Below are 22,824 nucleotides of genomic sequence, written 5' to 3' on the forward strand. Positions count from 1 at the left end.
TGGTGGGTGTAGTTCAGGCTGGAGGTGTTTCTTTGATGTTTTGGGTGTGTGTATCGTACCAAGAGTGGGGCCGATTCATTTAGGTTACTGTGAATGTGGCATTGGATGTTAATTTCAACATTCTTGGAGACCATGTGTTGCCCTGTCTTCTAAATTTCCACAGTAAATATCCTGTGGATGCTACTATCATCCAAGATGATGATAGCTGTATTTACTGGACTGCACGTGTAAGGTTCTGGTTCGACAGACACTAGTGCATTGTATTGCTAGAAAATGCCTCAGACTGTTTTGTACAACAGATGAAATGCAGCAGTTTGGTAGCTGTAGGGGGTGTGGTCATCACTGAATGATTTCCGCTTTACATGGCATGTGCGAGGTGGTGTTAGCATATGTTCTCCTCAGATGACTTATTTGTTGTTCTGTGTGCATATGTTTATTTTATTGGGAAGGTTACGATTAAGCAGTTATAATTTGAGGATGACAGTGTCATTAAAAATTTTAACAGTAGGGATAATTATGACCTATAAACTTTTCACAGCTTAGCACTATTCTGAAATGGAGAGGGACAAATATGTTAATAAAAATTTTGTATCGCCTCTACAGTGAACTGAAGCTGAAGATAGACAATAACAATAATTTCAGATAAAATTAATTTTGAATAGTGTTTAATACACCATAGATAAAATTATGTTCGACAACTGTTTACATTTTATTGTGTCATTAAGTTAGTGGGAAATATATTTGTCCTCATATAAGTGTTGTGCATGTATAATTATTGTAAGCTTATGGGTACGTCATGCTTGGTTCAAAACTATGGAATGTCAGTAAGATGTTTGGCAGAACACAGTTCTTTAGGTTACGTAGACTGTTAGTGTGATGTAATTGCTAAGTGACTGTCCAGAAAGTCATTTAAAAACTCCTTGTTGTTTTTCTGTAGTGATGGAAATACTTTGCTTTTAAAGAATAATATATTAATGTAAACTGGAAATTTATTTCAGTTCAAACCACCGAAATTCATTTAGAGACCCAAAATGGACATTCCAGTCAAAAGTGATAATATGATGGAAGTCATCGGAGTTGGAAGCAATAGCAGTGATTACACTACTGATGATAGCTCAGAAAGCATCAGTCCAGATGATGGAAGTTCAGGTCAAGACCAAACAACTGAAGAGATACCCACCACATCGGATGATGTGCAAAATGATTCATACCATCACACAAGACGTGAAGAATCTGTTTTATTCAGTGAGATTGATAAAATGCGTTTAGCAGACGTTGGCGTAAGTGACACTCCAAATGGAACTGATGGTGTTCCAGATACAGAAGTGGACGGACAATGTCAGAATCACAACGGTGAGACTTCAGGGTCATAACTAGAGCATGGTTTTATTCTTGTAAAAAAAAAAAAAAAAAAGATTGTAATTTAATTTTTTCTGATTTAAGGGCAAGGCAGAAATGCCTTCACACATTTTACATCTGAGTGGTCATCCCTGTTGGATAAAATAGAGGACTCTGTTGAAAAAGTATCAAAGAATTATGAAGGTTGGACACCTGAAACTGTTGGTCAGCAAACTGGGAATAGTTATTGGCAATATCAGACTGATAACCTTAGTACTCCGGGAACCAGCAAAAGGTTAGTTTCACTTTGTTGTCTAGTAATGTTTCTCTTACAAACCACTTTTAATCTGCTATATCTAATGTCTGATCTGGTGGGTGCACAACAGTATCAACATGATTTTTACAATATAGGAGTGTAATTTCTCCATTCTTTTTCATCCTTGGTAACAGTGAATTTTCAGTTCATAACCATATATTAGAGATATTTTACTGCCACTCTTATGTATATACTGCAGAAAATCTTGTTTTCATTGTCAAGCTTAGCATACTAAATTGAACTTACTTTGTTGGTGTCCTGAGAAATTAAGTTTCCTGTGAACAAACAAAATGTAAACATGGCATAGTTAACTTTGTTTCATGGTTAATCACATCCAGGTATGTAGTGTTGATTTCCTGTAAAGGCAGTTACAGGTAAGTTTAACTAGAATATGAGACATTCAAACCTTGTTGTGTAAGACTTAGTACACAGTGGTAAGAAGAGGTGGGCTACAGTGAGGCGTGGCAACTGTCATCATAGGAAAGCTCTGCAGGAGCAGAAATGATCAGTGAACAAGTAACACAGCAAACAGATTGACTAACTTCTCCAAATGTACTAACACTCACTACAACTGGTTCAACAAGAAACAGTCTAGCTCATGCTATTCACAAGGAAGAGGCTCCCTGCATTACAGCACAAATTATGGTATCGACTAGGTAGTGGCTGCGTAGTTTCATGTAGCGATGTGGCTCCGAGTGTGATTGGGCTGATCGGCTGCTGCCAGCCATCCTATATTGTGGCAGCAGAGGGTGCTCGTGGCACTGAGCCACTGGAGGTGAGGTTCAGCAGGCATGCATCATTGGCTCTGCCAGATCCCACAAGACCGCTGGTGGTGTCTCACAGAAACTTGAAATTCCATTTCTGTGATGCCTGTGGGGTGGAATCGATAAGTGTTACCACATCTTTTTACATCTCCTGCCTTACAGTCATATACTGACTACATAGTTTTATGTGAAAATACTGACTTTGTTTGTAATAGTTCTTTTTTGACAACATTTCTACAGTAGTTCTTCTATACTTTCGTGCTCTGTAACCACTGAAGAGTGTAGATTATATTATGAAAAGTGTAGTTGCTACCCACCATATAGCAGAGATGAGTTGCATGTGATCTAAAAGCTAAGCTGCAAGCACTGTAGCATTCTACATGGGTATGACAACCAACATGGTGCCTGTCAGCATGAATGTCCACCGACTGTGGCCAAGAAACAGCTGAACCACCCAGTTGCTGAGTGTACTGCCCAACATGACCTCCTTCATTTCAGTGACTGCTTCACAGCCTGTGCCATCTGAATCCTTTGCACCAGCATCAGCTTTTCTGAATCTCGCAGGTGGGAACACTCGATGCAATATAGCCTATGTTCCTGTAACCCTCCTGGCCTCAACCTGTTAGTCATTGTCCTTTACCCACCTATCCCCTTCCCTGTTCAAATTCCAGCACTACATAGCCCTCAATTCCACCAACACACTCAGTCTTTTTACTTCTTTCCTTGACCCTCCCTCCATATACCTTCCCAGTGTGTTCCTAGCTGCTCTTCCCTCTCCCCACATTGTCTCTGTATGCTCCCACAAGAAGCATCTTACTGTCCCCCACCCCCCCACCCCCTACCCTACTATCCCTCACTGTGTGTGTGTGTGGGGGGGGGGGGGGGGGTGCGTGCGTGCGCGCGCGCACTTGCACCCCTAATCTGCTGAACCAGTCAGTGCCTGTTGGATGTCCAGTGATGTTAAATATAAAAAGACCTCCTTTCATAGGTTCTGATGGGCTGTTGGGTATTATTAACAATCGAGCCAACTACAGAAGTTTTGAGTTCAGGATGATAGAACAAAATACAGTTGAACAGCCAGAATGCATTTTTAATTGCAAAAAGAACTTACTTCCTTAACTTTTTATTATAAGGGTCAGTTAAATGAAAGACAGATGCCAACAAAAGTAAGTAAACTGTTTATTATTTCAAAAGTAATCACTGTAACTGTTAATACATTTACCCCACTGTGAGACAAGACAGTCAATGCCTTCATGGAAGAATGTTTGCAGTTGCCTATGTAACCACGATTGTACTTAGATGTCCACCTCTACGTCCAAAGCAAGTTGATGTCCATGAATGTCATCCATTAGGACTCCAAAAATATGGAGCCTGAACTGGAGTTCCTGAGTTGGGGATAGAACACTGCTGATCCTCAGTAATTGCAAGCCCTCTACATGCTTCAGTCACCACCGTGAGGCATGAGGGTGGAATGTTGTGTGTCATAGGGGCAAGGATCCTGGGCAACGATCTGGATCGTGAGGATGGTACAATCCTGTATAAAAGAACTACAATAGAAAAGCATGCTACGTGTCATTGGGATGAGGAGTAGTGGCGAAACATTCATTAAAGAACTACCTGTGGGGAACCTGCTGTTACCTCATTTGTCTATGACTGAACCACACAAGTGGGTCTCTGTTGGTGAACCCTCATTTCGTTAGTTGCTTGTGTTAAGCAGTTGGATCCTACACCAATTTACCAACTCCCAGCAGTTTGGGTGGCCTATTGGGTGGTATTAATAACCAGACAACAGAGTGTGGTTACCATACACCATAGAAGTCTTCTCAAAAATGAAGAAAGAACTAACAGTAACAGACCACATCCAGTGGTAGGCTATGCCCCTCCACAGGAAAGATGTCTTTCACGGAGACAAGACTAAGGATGGGTGTTATCACTGGTAGGATATACTACACTATACCTATCCCAGTCACTTGGAGATGGCAGTTAGTAGCTGCTGTTCCTAAGCATTACAGAAAATTGTCATAGGCAGAACGTATTTCCCCACCTTCATAGGCGAGTTATACTTTCAGGGATTTTAATACACTCTATGTGCTTTAGGAGTTGGCCACCCCCAGTCCCAGCAGTAGAGTTCTCAAGAGTCTCCTTGCATTAGAAGATACCCGTTCCCTGAACAGTAGTAAAGTGACCCATTTGAACTAAACCACAGGTTCATCCTCGGCCACTGTGACCTGTCCTTGTGTTTCCTTATCCTTGTAGATTTATTGTTGAATGACAAGTGAACACTGATCTATGTTCATGAGGCTATTTTCCTAACTGGGTACATTTTTTTAGGCAGAAAATACTCAAATTGGGTGCCATAGAAATCTGTACAGTCAGCTATCAAAGTAGAGGAGGCACCCAGGAGTAGGTGGTGCACACAAAATATGTGGTCCAGCTTGCTCCTAAGCACAGTACCAAAAACTACTGTGCACCTTAAGAGGCAGTGTGTTCCTAGGTGAATTTAAATATTTTGTAGTCATGGACAGGTAAATGACTGGGAAGAATCTAGTCCAGAACAGTGGAAGAGAACCGACAGCCATTTGAGTCCTGAGGCAGGAAGTTCTTGGAAACCATCGAATTGAATTTTAATATTGCCATAATCTGAATAATTCATCTCAAATATTATTCGTCCTTCCCTGTTGACTTGGCAATGATGTTAGTGAAAACTATGGTATGACTCAAACTGAGACAGTTCTGGGCTGGACAGTGTTTGCATTGCAGAGGTTGAAGGGTTGATTCTCCCAGCCGTTTTGGTGCAGTAGGGTGCCTGTCATCACCATCCTGGACGTTGACAGTGTCAGACATTCCCAAAAATGTTTCTAATGTATTGCCTTGTAACAGTGCCATAGAAGTAATTTTTATAGGGCAAGGCTAATCTCTTCAGTTTGTTAAATGCATACTTTTATATTCAGTAATGGGATTGCTAACCTGCTGTTTGTCAAATGATTACCGTTGCCATGTCATCAGTCTGTCAAAAAATATTTGGACCATGAACCTGAGGCTTTGTTGGCCAGATGACTATGTACCAAACAAGATGATGCAGTGGTAAGACACTGGACTTGTAGTTATGAGGACAGTGGTTCAAATCCCTTTCTGGGTTTCCATATTTAAAATTTTGTATTTGTGGGGAGTGACAGCCTCCAGATGCTTAATAAATGTAAACATGGTCCGTAGTAGGGTGTAACGTGATTTCTATTTAATCACGCGATTAGCTACTTTCAATTACTTGTCATTGTCAAGCATTTGTATAACCAACGTGGAAAAGCACTACATTGTCTGCCTGTATCTCAGTTTAAGGTAAAACATATATTATGTTAATGTGAGACGTGTAAAATGTTACTTCTACATGCGATACAGGCAGACAATGTAGTGCTTTTCCATGTTGGTTATACATGTGCTTGACAATGACAAGTAGTCAAAATTAGCTAGTCACACGATTAAATAAAAATCTCATTACAGCCTCCTGTGAATCATGTTTACATTTGTTTTCTGTATTTAAGTTTTCCGTGATTTCATAAAATCACTGTAGTTTAATGTGGAGATGGCTGCTTTGGTAGGACATAGCCGATTTCCTTTCCCTTGCTTCCTCAATTGAAATCTGTGCTCTATTTCTAATGTGTGTCTAGTTGATGGTATGTCAAACCCTAATCTTCCTTCTCCAAGTAACTGTGTGACTGAAACAGTTCTCTAGTGTTATCTTTATGAAGTTCATTGTCGCAGAAATGTATTTTTTTGCAAGCAGTTCAATTCTTCAGGTGTATTTAGGCATTTTAAGTTTTCCAGTTACTAATATCTCATTAAATAATTAATTATGTTTGCTAATATATATATATTTCCACTGTTTCTTTCTCTTAGCTCTGTGTCTTTTATGAGTGAAGAGCAGGCAGATAAGTGGGCAAGTGCTCCAGAGTTCCATCCAGCATTCACATCGAGGACGGGACGTAAGAATTTCATAAAATACAATTCCATTCGTACCAATCCAGTAGTTCATTTGCTGTAATGCAATATTATTAAACAAATATTTCTGTCCTTTTTATAGGAGTTAAGACATACGCTGAGGCAGTAGATCCCTATGCACAGAGGACACGAACAAAACTTGCCACAGGTGTACAGTTCTGTCCATATTATCACGTAAACAGAGCAGAGTTGTATCTTTGCCCATATCTGCATGGTGAACTTTGCCAGATCTGTCTTAATACCATACTAGATTTTGAGGATACTGAAGAGAAACGGGAACACATAAAGGTAAGAAGTTTGTTTTTATAACACTTTTGTGTAGTTGTTTGTTTGTGTGTAGTATAGAAAAATGTGTCTTACGGGTGTTACTTTGTGCCAATGGATGTGCTTGTTGAGTGAGAGTTACTCAGTGAGTGTGATATTTCTTTTTGAAAGAACTGGCAGAATTAGTAATAAAGGTATATGGAGCCATTTAACAAATTTCATTTTTCAATTAGAATTTGAGGTGACTAATACTATGATTATCAAAATGGACATGCGGTACCAAACATGATTAGTGGACTGAACAACTGAAATGTTCGTGTAAAGGATGTGTGTTAATACTTCGACATTTAAGAAATTTCTTTAGTGCATGATTTTGGGTGTTACCATGGTAGAATGTGAGATTATTGAATTCCTGTAGAAGGATCTGTACTACTGTGCTGCTAGTATTCAATGTGTCACTATTTGAAGTGAAGTTGACAAATGTTTGAAATTTACTCTCATAAAATCAGATGCTGTTACTTCAAAGAAACTAAGGGGTAGAAGAGAGCTTTACTTAATGAGTGAGTGATTATTATCATAATTAAAACCTGTTAAAAGCCAGCATTTTGGTTTCATCACTAACATGTTACTTGTACCACCTTCAGTTACAATTTTTTATTTAGATCTTTTTATTTTTATCACTTAAAATTCTCAATTCATTATTGTTTTCAATGTGATACAGAAAAAGGGGTGGGGTTTATAATGAGATTAGTGCTTTCCAGCGGCAAGTGATTGGTTGCAGATTATTTGTTCTGTGTAGCTTATAAGCAGAATTTTAAAATCACTTTAGGATCCAGCAAAGAGAATTCCTGTCATGAGGAGTTTCTGAAATACAAAGAAGGGGATAAAGTTTTCGTAGAGATGTATATTTGCAATGCAAAACCTTTGTTACCAAATTGGCAGTAAAAGTAAAACCTTAGTAATTCTAGGTAACTGGGACTGAATAGAGCTCAAATTTGGGAAAATGAAGAGACAGTTCAGAGACCTTCAATTTAAAAATAGATTCAGAACTTGATGTTCGCACTACTATTGTGAAGAAAGTTGTTTTGTCAAATAATGTATCACTTAGTTTGATTTAGCAACAATATTATAGTAGAAACTCAAACATTTTCTGTTAACACAAATGTATTACATAAACTACTGTACAGCTGTTACTATATATATATATATATATATATATATATATATATATATATATATATATATATATATATATATATATATATATATATATATATATATATATATATATATTAGTTTTGGGAAAAGAAGCAATAGTTCTTTTTTTCTGAAGAACTTCTGTTCCTAGCAGCATTGTCCCACCGTCTTTGTAGAAGCATAATTTCAGCTGGTGTCGTCACATTTTGTTGCTCCACATAGTACAGTGCTAACTCAAATGCTTCTGTTTTATCACTAGGACTAATTTTGTTGGGCACCAGTATCATCCTCTTCATCACCAGAGTCTGTTTCTTTTATGTACCATTTCGACAATAACAGTCAGTCACTTCATACTGGTTGTCTTGGTTCAAACACATTTGCCCTTAATTGTCATGTCTTTCCACACACAGGAATAGGTCGAATGAAATCTAACAACTGTTGGTTTTATTCTGATGGTGCCATTGTTGCTTCCATAATTTTTTTTAGTTTTCACTGTGTTTCTCTAAGAGAATTTTCCAAAAATTTGTGGTGCTTCTGATGTTAAATGGCCCACCTTCTGCAGTGCAGCAGGTAACAATCTTTTTTCGGGCAGCTTCTATTGATTGGTACTCACAGTGTGTAGAGTGCAGAAGTGATCCCAACAACTTAGGCCAATACATTTTTTCCAAACATGCCAGCTTTCCTTGCTCCATTGGTTTTGAAACGCTAATAAGATTGGGAGTAAAAAATTATGTGATATCTCTACTACAAAGTTCTTCAGCTTCGAGATATCATCCTGCGTTGTCTAGAGTGAAGATTGTCTTAAGTGGTAATTTTTTTGGTTGTCAAGTGTTTCCTTTATCGCCTGTCACCTATGCTCAGCTGTGCTGCTACCTTTTTATAGTCTCCCCACTGCAATATTTTTAGTGCTAAAACTTTCATCTCCTAAGAAACAAATTTTCTCTTGTTTTCGAGGGGTCAGCACTCATATTGACGCAAAATGGCAGGAACAAAATAAACATGATCTGACTACATGTACACAGCACACTGAACATGAGCAGACACTGGCCAACTGGCAATGGGTGAAACAACAGTAATGGGTAAAGGGGGCACAATTGTAAATGACCTATGGGTGCACATCTTGGCTGGAGATGACACCCACTTCCTCCCCCCTGCAGGTCCGGAAGTAGGAATAGGCCCGAGGTATTCCTGCCTGTCGTACGAGGCGACTAAATGGAGTTTCACACATTTCGGCCATTATGTTATGGTCCCCTGTAGGGTTTCACCTCCATTCTTAAAAATTTTCCCGAAGAGCGAGCCAATTGGGGAAGGGTGCCTTACAAGGTGCATCGTGTCCATAGTGCATTGAGATCTTTAGCCCACTTTCTCATCGTCGCATTGCAGTCCTGCCCATTCTCCATCTCTTGGACGAGGACACCTTCCTGGGTGCGTTTTCCACCATGCACTATGCAGTGTCGATTTCTGTGTCGACAATAACCATAGACTTCGTTGCACCTCATATCCAGCACGGTAACCAGTCCGTTTTGGTGGGGCTGTCATGTACCCTGTTGGTTGTAGCTCCCTGACCACACAGGGATCACTCTGTTGATGACTGCACTGTTAACTCCCCACGTATGCCAAGGGGTAGATGCCTACCCCGTGGGGCATCGCGACTCCAGGCAATGGCCATCCTGCCAAGTGGCGCCCGTGGGGATGCCCCCTGGTCGGAGTGGGTGGCATCAGGGCGGATGACAAGCGATGAAGTGTAGTCCATCATCTCTTGCTGGTGGTGAAACACCAGCAGTCTCTAAGCGATCATGAGCTCAATTCAACGCACAGAAGTATGACTCCAAATCGTTCCCCTCTCAGGCCACACCATGGGAGGATCGTCAGGCTCAGGATGGCAGCGGATCTTATTCGCCCCAGTACCTTGTATGTTCAAGAGCTGATGGGCAATCTTTCATGACGATGAAGCCTCAGTTTTTGGTTGAGCATTTAGAGGACAAGTTCGGGGAGTTGGGGCCTTGTCCAAAATGAGATCTGGGCCAGTCTTGATCAAAGCAGCATCCTCTGCCCAGTCATGGGAGTTACTCGCTTGTGACAAGCTGTGGGATGTTTATGTAAGCATCACGCCCCATAAGAGCTTAAAAATGATACAGGGTTTCATATTTCACAGAGACCAGTCGAACAATGAGCTGCGCGGCAATTTAGAGCGGTGAGGTGTACATTTTGTCTGGTGTGTCCACCGGCATCTGAAGGATAAACAGGTTGCCACCAGTGCCTTCATCTTGGCCTTTCAGAATGATACGTTGACAGAGAGGATCAAGGTGATGGTCTACCGATGTGATGTAAAGCCCTATACCCTCCCCGACGCGGTGCTTTAAGTGCTGGAAGTTCGGCCAAATGTCTTCCCGCTGTACTTCCAGCGTCATATGCCGAGATTGCGGGCGCCCATCACATCCAAATGCTCCATGTGCCCTGCCTCCCATCTGTGTCAGCTGCGGAGAGCACCCTTCACCTTGCTTGCCTGACTGCAGGGTTCTCCAGAAAGAGAGGAAAATCATGGAGTACAAGACCCTGGACCGACTGACCTACACTGAGGCTAAGAGAAAATTTAAACTCCTGCATCCTGTGCGTATGGTATTGTCTTAGGCCGCCGCTACAGCAGTTCTGGCACCATCAGCTTTGCCAACCCAGATGACCTCTCAGAGCCGGAAGACTACACCTGCCCCCTTGATGGTGCGGGGCATTTCCCTCCCTGTTGCTCCTGCACCACCTACTTCAGAAGCAACACTCCCCCCCTCACACGCACACACCACCCAAACATTGGGGACATCCGTCCCCACTCCTAAGCAAAGGGTCCCTTGAGTCACTCCCTTCACAGGTTTGTTCTATTGGGAAAGACGACACACGTCAGTGGCTGAAGAACCCAAAAGCAGCTGGTCGTAGGGCTTCACACTCGTCCTCAGTCCTGGAGACGGAGCCAGTGAAGTCCTCCCAGCCAGGTAAACCCAAGCAGCAGTGAGAGAAATCCAAAAAGAATACCCCTAAGACCAAGGAAACTGCTGTGGCTCCTACACCACCGCTACTCACAAGCTCTGTGTCTGAGGATAGGGTGGAGATTTTGGCGTCCTCTTAGGACCTAGATCTCGCCAGACCCTCAGACACAATGGATATAGACTGCTCAGGCAATAAATCGATGGCAGCAGGTGACCCAGAGGCGTAAACTGCCTCATTGAATGTTCCATGGCTTCCAAATCTCACGATGTCATCCTCCAGTGGAATTGAGGTGGTTTTTTCCACCGCCTGGCTGAGATACGGCAACTGTTATGCTTTAACCTGCTATCTGCATTGCCCTCCAGGAAACCTGGTTCCCAACATTGTGGACCCGTGCCCTCCGCAGCTGTAGGGGATATTACAGGAGCTGTAGTGACTTTAATAGTGTGTCAAGTGGAGTTTGCGTTTATGTAATACACTCGGTCTGTAGAGAACATGTGCCCCTTAAAAGCCCTCTTGAAGCTGTGGCTGTCAGAATGACGACACAGGAAATAACTGTCTGCAATGTATATCTTCCATCAGATGGTGCAGTACCCCTGAATGTATTAGCTGCACTGATGGATCAACTCCCTAAACCTTTCCTACTTCTGGGAGATTTTAATGCCCATAACTCCTTGTGGCGTGGTACCATGCTTACTGGCAGAGGCAGAGATATCGATACTTTACTGTCGCAATTCGACCTCTGCCTCTTAAATACTGGGGCCACCACACATTTCAGTGTGGCTCATGGTAGTTCTTCGGCCATTGATTTATCAATTTGCAGCCCAGGACTTCTCCCATCTATCCACTGGAGAGCACATGACGACCTGTGTGGTAGTGACCACTTCACCATCTTCCTGTCACTGCCCCAGCGTCAGGCACATTGACGCCTGCCCAGATGGGCTTTAAACAAGGCATACTGGGAAGCCTCCACCTCTGCTGTCACCATTTAATCTTCCCCACATGGTGACACTTATGTGGTATTTGGAGCAGGTAGCTACAATGATCATTTCTGCGGCAGAAAATGCGATCCCTCTTTCTTTAGGGTGCCCCCAACGAAAGACAGTCCCTTGGTGGTTGCCTGAAGTCGCTGAAGCAATTCAGGAGTGTCGGCGGGCTCTACAGAGGCATAAGCAGCACGTTTCCCTGGAGCACCTCATAGCCTTTAAACAGCTCCGTGCCCATGTTCGATACCTTATCAGACAACAGAAGGAGAGTTGGGAGAGATACATATCCACCATTGGGTGCCACATGTCACCTTCCCAAGTCTGGGCAAAGATCAAACGTCTTTTCAGGTACCAGGCCCCAACAGCTGTCCCCGGTGTTATCATAAATGGCAAGTTATGTACCGATGCAAACTTGATGGCCAAACACTTGGCTGAGCTCCTGTGCGTCATAGAATTGCCCCCAGCCTTTCGCACACTCAAACGGCAGCTGTAAGGGAACGTCCTCTCATTTAGTGCACGCTGCAGTGAATCCTATAACACCCCATTTATAGAGTGGGAGCTCCTCAGTGCCCTTGCACATTGCCCCGACACAGCTCCTGGGCCAGATCAGAGCCACAGTCAGATGATTAAACATCTCTCATCTGACTACAAGTGACATCTTCTCATCATCTTTGCCGGCCGGTCTGGCCGTGCGGTTCTAGGCGCTTCAGTTTGGAACCGCGAGACCGCTACGGTCGCAGGTTCGAATCCTGCCTCGGGCATGGATGTGTGTGATGTCCTTAGGTTAGTTAGGTTTAAGTAGTTCTAAGTTCTAGGGGACTGATGACCTCAGAAGTTAAGTCCCATAGTGCTCAGAGCCATTTGAACCATCATCTTCAACTGGATCTGGTGCAATGGCGTCTTACCATTGCAATGGTGGGAGAGCACCATCATTCCGGTGCTCAAACCCAGTAAAAACCTGCTTGATGTTGGTCACTATCGGCCCATCAGCCTCACCAACGTTCTTTGTAAGCTGTTGGAAAGTATGGTACGTCGGCGGTTGGGTTGGGTTCAGGAGTCAATGGCTTACTGGCTCCATATCAGAGCCGCTTCCGCCAGCGTCGCTCTACCACTGATAATCTTGTGTCCCTCAGGTCTGCCATCCGAACAGCTTTTTCCAGACAGCGACAGTTGATTGCCATCTTTTTTGACTTACGTAAAGCATACGACATGACTTGGTGACATCATATCCTTGCCACATTGTATGAGTGGGGTCTCCCTATTTTTATCCAAAACTCCCTGTTGCTCCGTGCTTCCCGTGTCCAAGTTGGTGACTCCCATAGTTCCATCCATATCCAGGAGAATGGAGTCCTGCAGGGCTCTGTGTTGAGTGTGTCTCTATTTTTAGTGGCCATTAACTGTCTAGCAGCAGCTGTCGGGCCCTCCGTCTCACCTTCTCTGTATGCAGACGACTTCTGCATTTCGTACTGCTGCTCCAGTACTGTTGCTGAGTGGCGCCTCCAGGGAGCCATCCACAGGGTGGAGTCATGGGCTGTAGCCCACGGTTTCCAGTTTTCAGCCACAACGTCGAGTGTTATGCTTTTCTGTCGGCGTCATACTGTTCATCCGGAACGCGCACTTTACCTTAATGGCATCCACTCGCTGTAGTGGAGACTTACCAGTTCCTAGGACTGGTTTTCAATGCTCGATTGACTTGTCTTCCTCACCTTCGTCAGCTTAAGCGGAAGTGCTGGCAGCACCTGAATGCCCTCTGTTGCCTGAGGAACACCAATTGGGGTGCAGATCACTGTACACTGCTGCAGCTCTACAGAGCCCTTGTCCAATCCCGAATTGACTATGGAAGTGTGGTTTATGGTTTGGCAGCATCTTCAGCATTGCATTTACTCGACCCTGTGCTCCACTGTGGGGTTTGATTAGCGACAGGGGTTTTTAGGAGTACTCCGGTGACCAGTATACTGGTGGAGGCTGGTGTCCCTCCACTGCAGATCAGACATGCGCAACTGCTTCCAGTTACACAGCACACATTCACAGTTCCCCTGAGCATTCGAATTACAATCTCTTTTTCAGTCCGTCTCCCACATCAGCGGCCCAAAACTGGAGTCCTTCCCTTTACCACCTTTACTTGCAGTCCGTTCACGTATGCCTCCATGGTTTACACCTTGGCCACAGCTTCGTCTGGACCTTTTGCATGGCCCTAAGGACTCCGTTAACCCTGCCGCTCTCCGCTGTCACTTCCTCTAGATTCTTGAAGTGTTCCAGGGCTCTGAAGAGGTTCACACCGATGGCTCAATGGCTGATGGTCATGTAGGCTTTGCATATGTTCATGGAGGACATATTGAGCAGCACTTCTTGCCAGTTGGCTGCAGTGTTTTCACTGCAGAGCTGGTAGCCATATCTCACGCTCTTGACTACATCTGCTCATGCCCTGGCGAGTCATTTCTCCTGTGTACTGACTCATTGAGCAGCCTACAAGCGTCCATTCAGGAGTTCATCTATGCCCTGGAACACTCCCATTGTTCCGTGGTGTTTGTGTGGACCCCAGGACACGTCGGAATCCCTGCCAACGAACTTTTGACAGGCTGGCAAAACAGGCGATGCGGAAACTGCTGCTGGAGATAGGCATACCCGAAGCTGACCTGTGTTCTGTCTTACACCGCAGGGTTTTCTGGCTTTGGGAGACAGAATGGCATAACAGCACGCACAACAAACTGTGTGTCATTAAGGAGATTATGAATGTGTGGAAGTCTTCCATGCAGGCCTCTCGCGGGGAATCAGTTATCCTCTGCCGGCTTTCCATTGGCCATATGTGGCTAATGTTTTGCATACCTACTCCGTCACGAAGACCCACCTCAGTGTCGCTGTGGCTCCCAAATGACAGTCGTCCACCTCTTGCTGGACTGCCCACTTTTAGCCGCTCTGTGGCAGACTTTTAACTTTCCCAGCTCCCTGCCTTCGGTGCTGGGTGACAATGCCGCCACTGCAGCTTGAGTTTTAAGTTTTATCTGTAAGAGTGGGTTTTATACTTCTATGTAGGTTTTAGCACATGTCCCTGTGTGTCCTACACCCTAGTGATTTTAGGGTGGAGGTTTTAATGCATTGCAGTGTGGCTGGATTTCCCTTTTTATTCTCGTGGTTGGCCAGCCACTGTAATCTGCTTTCATGTTTTACCCTCTTCTGTTTCTAGCGTCTTTGTTTTCTTGTCCTCTTTTGTCCCTTTTAGTGTTTGTTGCTTGCCTTCGTTCTTGTGGCTTTTCCTTTCTTTCCGTTTTGTGTCATATGTTTCATCCATTTCATTCTCACACTTGTGGCATCATTTTATTAGGAACACGGGACCGATGACCTCATAGTTTGGTTCCTTCTCCCGTCCTTAAACAAACCAACCAACCAACCTTACACCCACTTCCTCTGTATTTTTGATGTTATCTGTGGTGTTCTTTTGATTTTGTAACATAGTCATGTCATGCACCTTGGATCAAAGGGAGGTTTGGTTTTACCAGAGCTTGAATTACTGAGGTTTACAGTAGTTGCCTATTGAGAGAGATTCTGTAATTTCAGTGAAAACTGGTGTTTGTGCAAATTTGGAACATAGACCATGGGAAAACATTATGTAACTAAGCCACGTTGGCAGATAAAACAGTAGCAAGCAGTCTGTAGCTTGCAGTGACTACATAATATGCTCTAATGTATTGAAAGTTTAAATTTGCAACCCTAATCAGCTTCTTGATGACAGATATGTTCTGTTAATAGTTTGCCTGAGATAAGGAAGAAGTTTGTGTATATTGATCAGTTGAAGTATGATGGCAAGAAACACCAAATGTTCGATATGTGAAACATTAGCTAGCCCTTGCTATTTACATAGTCTTTCTCATATCTACATATCAAGTTTTTAGTTTTTTAGTTTTTAATAAATGATATAGGTTGTAGATTAGAATCCGGTATAAACTATTAACTTCTCTTTTAATTTAGGGTTGCCTTGGAGAACAAGAAAAGAGGATGAAAATGTCCCTTGCCATCCAGAAGTCCAAAGGGATCACTTGCAACATATGCCTGGAACCTGTGAAAGAAAAGATTGCAGGAGAAGCTCGTTTTGGTCTATTACCAAATTGTAATCACTGTTTTTGCATCACGTGTATACGAAAATGGAGGCAGGAGACACGATTTACAAGCCAAATAACCAGGTATTTTGATCAATTGAATAGTAACATTATGAAAACATTTTTGGAATATCGTATTAAATTTAATTGTTTGATGTGATCCAATGTAGTTTTATATTAATCCATAAGATTTCCAATGCACATATTTCTCGATATAGTTTTGATCAGTGTTTATTTGTTCCAACATTTAATGTGAAAATGAAAATTAGGTTGTTGAGTATTCCTTTTGAAATTAGAATTGAGATTGTTGAAGGTTTCTTTTGGAATAAAGGAAATACTACGTTTTATATCTGTCGTTCTGTATGTAATTCTGTTAACAAACAAAATATGACTGAAAGAAAGTGGGAGAGCGTGAGGGATGGAGTGGCAATCCCTCAAAGAAAGTCGTTCCATTTCAGTCAGCATGGAAAATTATTTGACAGTAAATGTTAGTTTCACTATATGATTGGATGAAAGTGATCACCAAAATGAGTAACAGGATAAAGACATTTGGAGAAAGTACCTCATGCAAACTGGTGATTGGGATGTTGGTAGTTTTTGAACTGTTAAATGCAACTAGTCACACTAGAGTAGTGAGCTTGCTCTGGTTATCTCTTGCACTACCTTAGCAGCCAATGAGCTGACGGAACTTAGCAGGAGCTAATGGAGGGGCCAGTCATTTGACTGTTGTGTACTTGCTTGACGTATCTGGGCAGCTTCTGAGTAAATAGAAGCTTCTAACAAATATGTTCCCTCCTGTTGTCTACAGTGCTGTCTCAGGAGATGATGATTGATGATGATGATGATGATGATGATGATGATGATGATGATGATGATATGGTCATTTGACAAGACAGTGAATAGATAAATGCACACTGTTCTATAATGTACTTCATATGTCTGCCTCAGAAGCAAATATATTAAAGTTGGTACAGATCCATGGTTCCCTCGTGCAAACTCTGTCGAAAAGAGAGGGGGGGGGGGGGAAATAAATAAAATAAAATAAAAATTGTGCGTGCATGTGTGTAGGGGTCTCTCTCTCTCTCTCTCTCTCTCTCTCTCTCTCTCTCTCTCTCTCTCTCTCTCTCTCAAAAGAAGGAAGAGAGCAGGCTTTCCTGCAGAATTTGTCATATGTCAGCCATTGTTTATTAACCTATGTATAAAGTGCGCCACACACAAATAAAATGGTTTTGCACCATTCCATTGTGGTTTTGCAATGGGGAGCCCATACTAATTCCTTTTTTGTTGCTTCAGCTAACACAGTGTTAAATTGTGTTGTCATAAGTCCAAGTGAGCAGCAGTGATGCAGTATAAGCTGTGAGCTAGGTCAGAAAAAATTTACAGTCCATGTAAGAAAATGACACACATGATGAGCTAGTCCTACAGTCGTCGCATAATGAGGCAGTTGTCAAAGAGATAATGAGTAATCGAATAAGCGGTTGGCTGGGATCTGATGCAGCTGTGCTATTTAATGCTTAGAGTGGATCATTACTGTGGGGTAACACCTGTCTGCGGTAACAGTGATGTAATGAAAGCTTATTTCACCATAGTTTCATTAAACTGTGATTTAGCTCATATGATGTAAGTTTATTTTATCATTGTTTAATTAAACTAAGATTAAACTATGAGTCTGCTCTTACATATTTATCTTGTTAACTTAGATACCTATTCTGTACTTGGATACAAAGTATGCCACATGCCTAGTTAAGTTATGTAAATCGGTCCTCCCGCTTTGGGGTTAATTCCACTGTTGATAACTTCCAGCGTTAATCATCTTTGGTTTGTGGTGGTGTTAGTGTGTACTCTGTTTACCTTGCACAGTGCTTAATTGATGCAGCTTCTCCTTGAAAATGGCTGGGTGTGCTGTTGTTGAAACAGTGGCAGTTGTCAATGAAGTCACTCGGCTGCATTCCCATAAGTTATTTGAACATTATAATATGTCGGGAGAAACTTGGATCTCACATTCCTCCCCATCTTTATGGGGAGGAAATGTATGTTGTTTGCAGAGGTTGGATAAACTTCACAGCAGTAGAGTAAGATTGCAATGTGCATGCTAGTTTTTGCTGAGATGTGGTGATCAAAATATTGCAGTGTTCGCCCAAGTTGTGCATAGTATTAATTATCCTGCTTCCTGTCACACCAAGCAACTCACTGGCCTACCTCTTGTTTGTGGAAGGATCAATTATACTTGTAGACAGCTTGATTTTTGTTTCTGTGATGGGTGCTTTATGTTTAATTAGAGCTGATCCAGATACTGTTAATTTACTTTTGGAGGAGGACAGTGCTACCATTGTTTTGGACAATCTGGATTACATTCAGAAGAGGCAGCGCTTACTGTCCGATTCAGTGTAACGTAGTATTGGTGCTGACCTCACAAAGTGTTAAGAGAGACTAATCACCTACCTCGTGAATAAAAGTTCCATATTATGGAAGATTATCTAGTGTCTCAATTCTGATTGTGCTGTCTCCCCTAAGTTATATGACCTCCCTAAGGTCCACAAGGAAGGAGGTTCTCTTTGTCCATTTGTGAGTAACATTGGTGCTCAGATGTATCTTGTAGCGAAAAACCTTGCTATTCTGAACCCTACAGTAGGTTGGTGTAAGCACCACATTAAGAAGTTTGCAAGGATCTTCGTTTGTGTAAGGTGGGTGTCTACTGTATTCCTTCCAATTGTGGCATGTCATCTATTTGTCAAACTATCAGGACCGTGGAGGACTGGTGTACTCAACAGAAGGGGCACACACGCTAACAACCAGGAAGCAAATCCACGCTGCAGAACATTTTCCCGCTGGGTACCGGTCGTCCTATGGAATATAACACGGAGATTCTGGCATGCACTTCCAGCTACTGGGTTACTGTTATTAAGGAAGCTGTTGAAATTAAATTAGCAAGTAACCTTATGAATAGAGATGGTGGATTTTGTTTAAAGTCTGCATGGGATGCTGCTTTCTCCATTGTCAAAAAACAGAGGGACAGAGTTTGTTGCCGCGCCCATTGGTTATTAATTTCACTATTGATAACATCTGACATCAGTCATCTTTGGTGTTTGACGATGCTAGTGTCTGCAGTTCATGAGAGTGTTACCTTTCTGTAGTTTCTCTGAAAACAGAAGTTTTAAATTCCCTTGCACAGCACTTACTTTGTACAGTTACTCCTTAAAAACGACTGTGTGTGCTTCTATCAAAATATCGTCGGTTGTCGACAGCGTCACCTGGATGCATTCTCGTAAGTTATTTGAACATCGTGTAAGTCGGTAGAAACTCGGGTTCATCTTTAAACCAGTGCAGCCACCTAAATTATGTATTTGCATTTACTTTGAGGACTACACACACACACACACACACACACACACACACACACACACACACACACACACGGGGGGGGGGGGGGAGACAAAGAAATAGTAGAAACCATCCTGAAAGACGGCACCCACTCTCCGTTGAAAGAAAAATTATTATGAAACTTGTGTAGACTCTTGGAACACTTTCTGAACTCAAACTTAATAGGTACTTCAAACAGAATGACCTCCTATGTGCCAGTTAGTGTGGATTCTGAAAACAGGGTCAAGCAAAACCCAACTCACACATTATTCACTTTCATCCTCAAAGCCATGGATCACAGCAGTCAGGTTTAACTCCTGAAAAGCATTTGACTTGGTTCCACACAAAAACCTAAAAATGAAAGTGTTATCACATGGGATGCAAAGATTGGTAACTTGCTTTAGCTGTTTAGGAATGTAAAATAGTGCACTTAACAAAATGAAAAATGTGTTATTGTAGGACTAAAATATCAGCGAGTCACAGTTGGAATTGATCAACTCGTACAAATACCTGAGTGTAGAAGTTTGTGTGGATGAGAAATGGAATGATTCCATAGGCTCACCAGTAGGTAAAGCAGAGACTTCGGGTCATTGGTAGGACACTGGGATATTGGAATAAGTCCACAAAGGAGATTGCTTACAAAACCCTCGTGAGACCCATCCTAGAATGTTGCTAAAGTGCGGGGGACCCATACCACATGGGACTAACAAGGGACAGCCAACACACACAAGAAAGGGCAGTGAGAATGATCACAGGTTTGTTTGTCCCATGGGGGAGCATCATGGAGGTGATGAAAAACCTGAACTGGCAGATGGTTGAGGATAGATACCCACTGTCTTGCAAAAACCTACTTTCAAAGTACTGTTAAAATATTTCAGTACTGCATTGGGGTGGTTATCTACCATAGATGACACAATAGGATCATCTGCCCTTGCAGGTGCTTCTTGATGGGAAGGGGTAAATGACTTACTTGCCGTGTCTTTAGCAGCTTAGCAGAGAGTGGTATCCTCAAGGTGACTGCAAAAATTGCTCAGTCCGGTTCACATGAGAACCAGATTGATAGATCACTTGCACTGTCAGGCAACCCTGAGAGACCACCAGCGGGTGTTGACAGCATCCCGTCAGTACTTGTAGCAACAACTAAGAGATGCCAGCATGTTTTGTGTGTGCCAAGCTTGCCTGAACACAACTGATGGCTTTGCACTTTTTGCAATTGTAGTGGTTAATGTGTTCAGAATCCTGGGTTGTAGTTCACTGAACGTGAGTGAGTGAACCAGAGTAAGTGAATAATATTCTAGTCCACTCTGCCAGTCATTCCTATTGCTGTGTGTCACTTCTGTGAGAATTTTCACCAGAAAGAATGGAATGAAACAAAACAGAAAGAGCCTCCCGTTCCATACTCTCGTGCACATAGAGATTGCCTTCTCTACTTCATTGCTTTATCCTAAGCACTGAAGAGAAGATATTAGTATGCATATAGAGGATTTGTTACATTTGCAAAGCAAAAAATCTCATACAGAATAACAAACTAGAAATCTTGTGTAGCTTCACTTCAGAGATGTGTTAAGAAATAAGTGTACACTGAACACCAGTCACAACTGAATATGGTTTGCTTGCATCTGCCTACCACTTACACCTGAGTGCTGCTTTTGCTAATGTTCATTCACTCATTGTTAATATCATTACAGAGTGAGACTACATTCCCACAATTTAATGAATGAAATTAAATTTTGGATGTATGCAGAATTTTGTAGAATATTGGTGCTAGTGTCTTTTTATTTCTATTTGACTAACAAAGGTCACACAGAAATGTGTGTTCCCCTGTTAAACACACAGTGAGGAGTACATTCTTCAACAACACACCTAATGTCGTGTATTAGTCACAGATTTCAAATGCAGTTGTACTAACATCCAATTCTACCAAACAATAAATGAGACCCATTTGTAGGCAAATGGTACGTAAATCAACAGTCCAGCAAAGCTTGAAAATAGGACTGCGGTAGTAAATACTTGAAGAAAGATTCCATTTTTATGATATTTATAGTGATTATGATGGTAAGTTCATTGAGTCAGTGAGTGAATTTTATTTATTTCGCATTTTTCAGACGGACGGTTATGATTGTTGCAGGAAATATTAGCGCTGTATTTGGGCTCAGGTGGATTGCATAACAGATTCTTGTGCGATGCCCATTTTCAAGAACAATCATTTATTAACAGCAAAGAACAGCAGCATACACTCACAGCAGTTACTTTAAAATGTTCTGTGATACTGGTGCTACAGCAGTACATGAGTGATGTAATGATAAGATATGTAAAACTTAAAAATTTGCCATCACCTGAACTGAAAATCAGAAAACCGAAGAGGAAACATACTGCAATTAATCACCTACTGGAAAAAAAAAAAACCACATAAGTGTGAAGCAGTTACAAACTTCAAAGTAGTCATAGAAGGGCATGTAAGATGGGTGAGGAGAAAACCTTGTGTGGTGTGTGGTGGTGGTGGTGGTGGTGGTGGTGGTGGTGGTACTCTAAGAGAGGAAAAATTGAGAATATGAATAGATATGTAAAAAGGAAAGCTTCCTGTGTCAAAAATAAAAGGGACATTTTGCAATATATTGGGTTGGTGCAAAAGTTCATAGCATTTTCCCGTACATTCAATAAACACAATAGATGCACATAAGAGACTTCAGTCATCAATAATGTTCTCTTTCACTGTTTACAACAGTCTGGCAATGCTGGGGTAATGTTCAAATTTTATGATTGTAGAAATCGTCTGGTTGTGAGGTGAAGAATTCATCATGCCATTTCAGAGCGCATTTTCATCTGGAAAGGAATTTTCGTGAAGGCTCTTCGATAGAGAGTGGGAATGGGAAAATATGAGGACGCAGAACGACATCCCAACCCAACTCCTGTATAGTGTTTTTTGTCAGTCTAGCAGAGTACGGGTGGGCATTAGTGTGGAGTAGCATCACTTCTTCTGGTTGTCGTTCTTTTATTGTATCTATATGACGTCTCGGAAGTTGACAATAAATCTCAGCAGTGATGGTTACACCGCGGGGAAGCAATTAGTAGTACACCACACCATTGCTGTTTTGATGGATGCGTAACATTAACTTTGTGCATACACACACGTCTTTGTACGTGTGTTGCTGCTTTCTTGGGGCTCAACCATTCCTTTCTTTGTATGTTAGCATAGACACCATTTCTCATCACCAGTAACGATACAGGATAAGAATGGTTGATGATGTTCAGGAGCCAGTTGATGATGAGCAGACAGAGATGCTCCTTTTTTTTAAATACATACAGCATACAATACACATACACCCAATTTTTGACCCTTCCCCTTTGCATGCAAATGTCGTAAGATGGTGGAATGATCTCAGTTTGTCACATTTGCGAGTTCTCAGTTTGTCACATTTGCCAGTTCTCAGTTTGTCACATTTGCCAGTTCTCAGTTTGTCACATTTGCCAGTTCTCAGTTTGTCACATTTGCCAGTTCTCAGTTTGTCACATTTGCCAGTTCTCAGTTTGTC

The 22,824-nt window shown here is 42.2% G+C and overlaps 1 protein-coding gene across 2 annotated transcripts in view; it reads left to right on the top strand.

The window, feature by feature from the left end:
• LOC126248633 (probable E3 ubiquitin-protein ligase makorin-1) overlaps positions 1-22,824 on the top strand; it is a 124,982-nt gene that overhangs the window by 32,810 nt on the left and 69,348 nt on the right. For both annotated transcript variants that reach the window (XM_049949808.1, XM_049949809.1), the window contains 5 exons: positions 999-1,353; positions 1,444-1,633; positions 6,313-6,398; positions 6,497-6,702; positions 15,804-16,015. In XM_049949808.1, the coding sequence (XP_049805765.1) occupies positions 1,032-1,353; positions 1,444-1,633; positions 6,313-6,398; positions 6,497-6,702; positions 15,804-16,015 (1,016 nt within the window). In that variant the 5' untranslated portion in view covers positions 999-1,031. The remainder of the gene's footprint in view (positions 1-998; positions 1,354-1,443; positions 1,634-6,312; positions 6,399-6,496; positions 6,703-15,803; positions 16,016-22,824) is intronic.

Source organism: Schistocerca nitens, chromosome 3 (genome assembly GCF_023898315.1).
Source record: "Schistocerca nitens isolate TAMUIC-IGC-003100 chromosome 3, iqSchNite1.1, whole genome shotgun sequence".
Classification (NCBI taxonomy): domain Eukaryota; kingdom Metazoa; phylum Arthropoda; class Insecta; order Orthoptera; family Acrididae; genus Schistocerca; species Schistocerca nitens.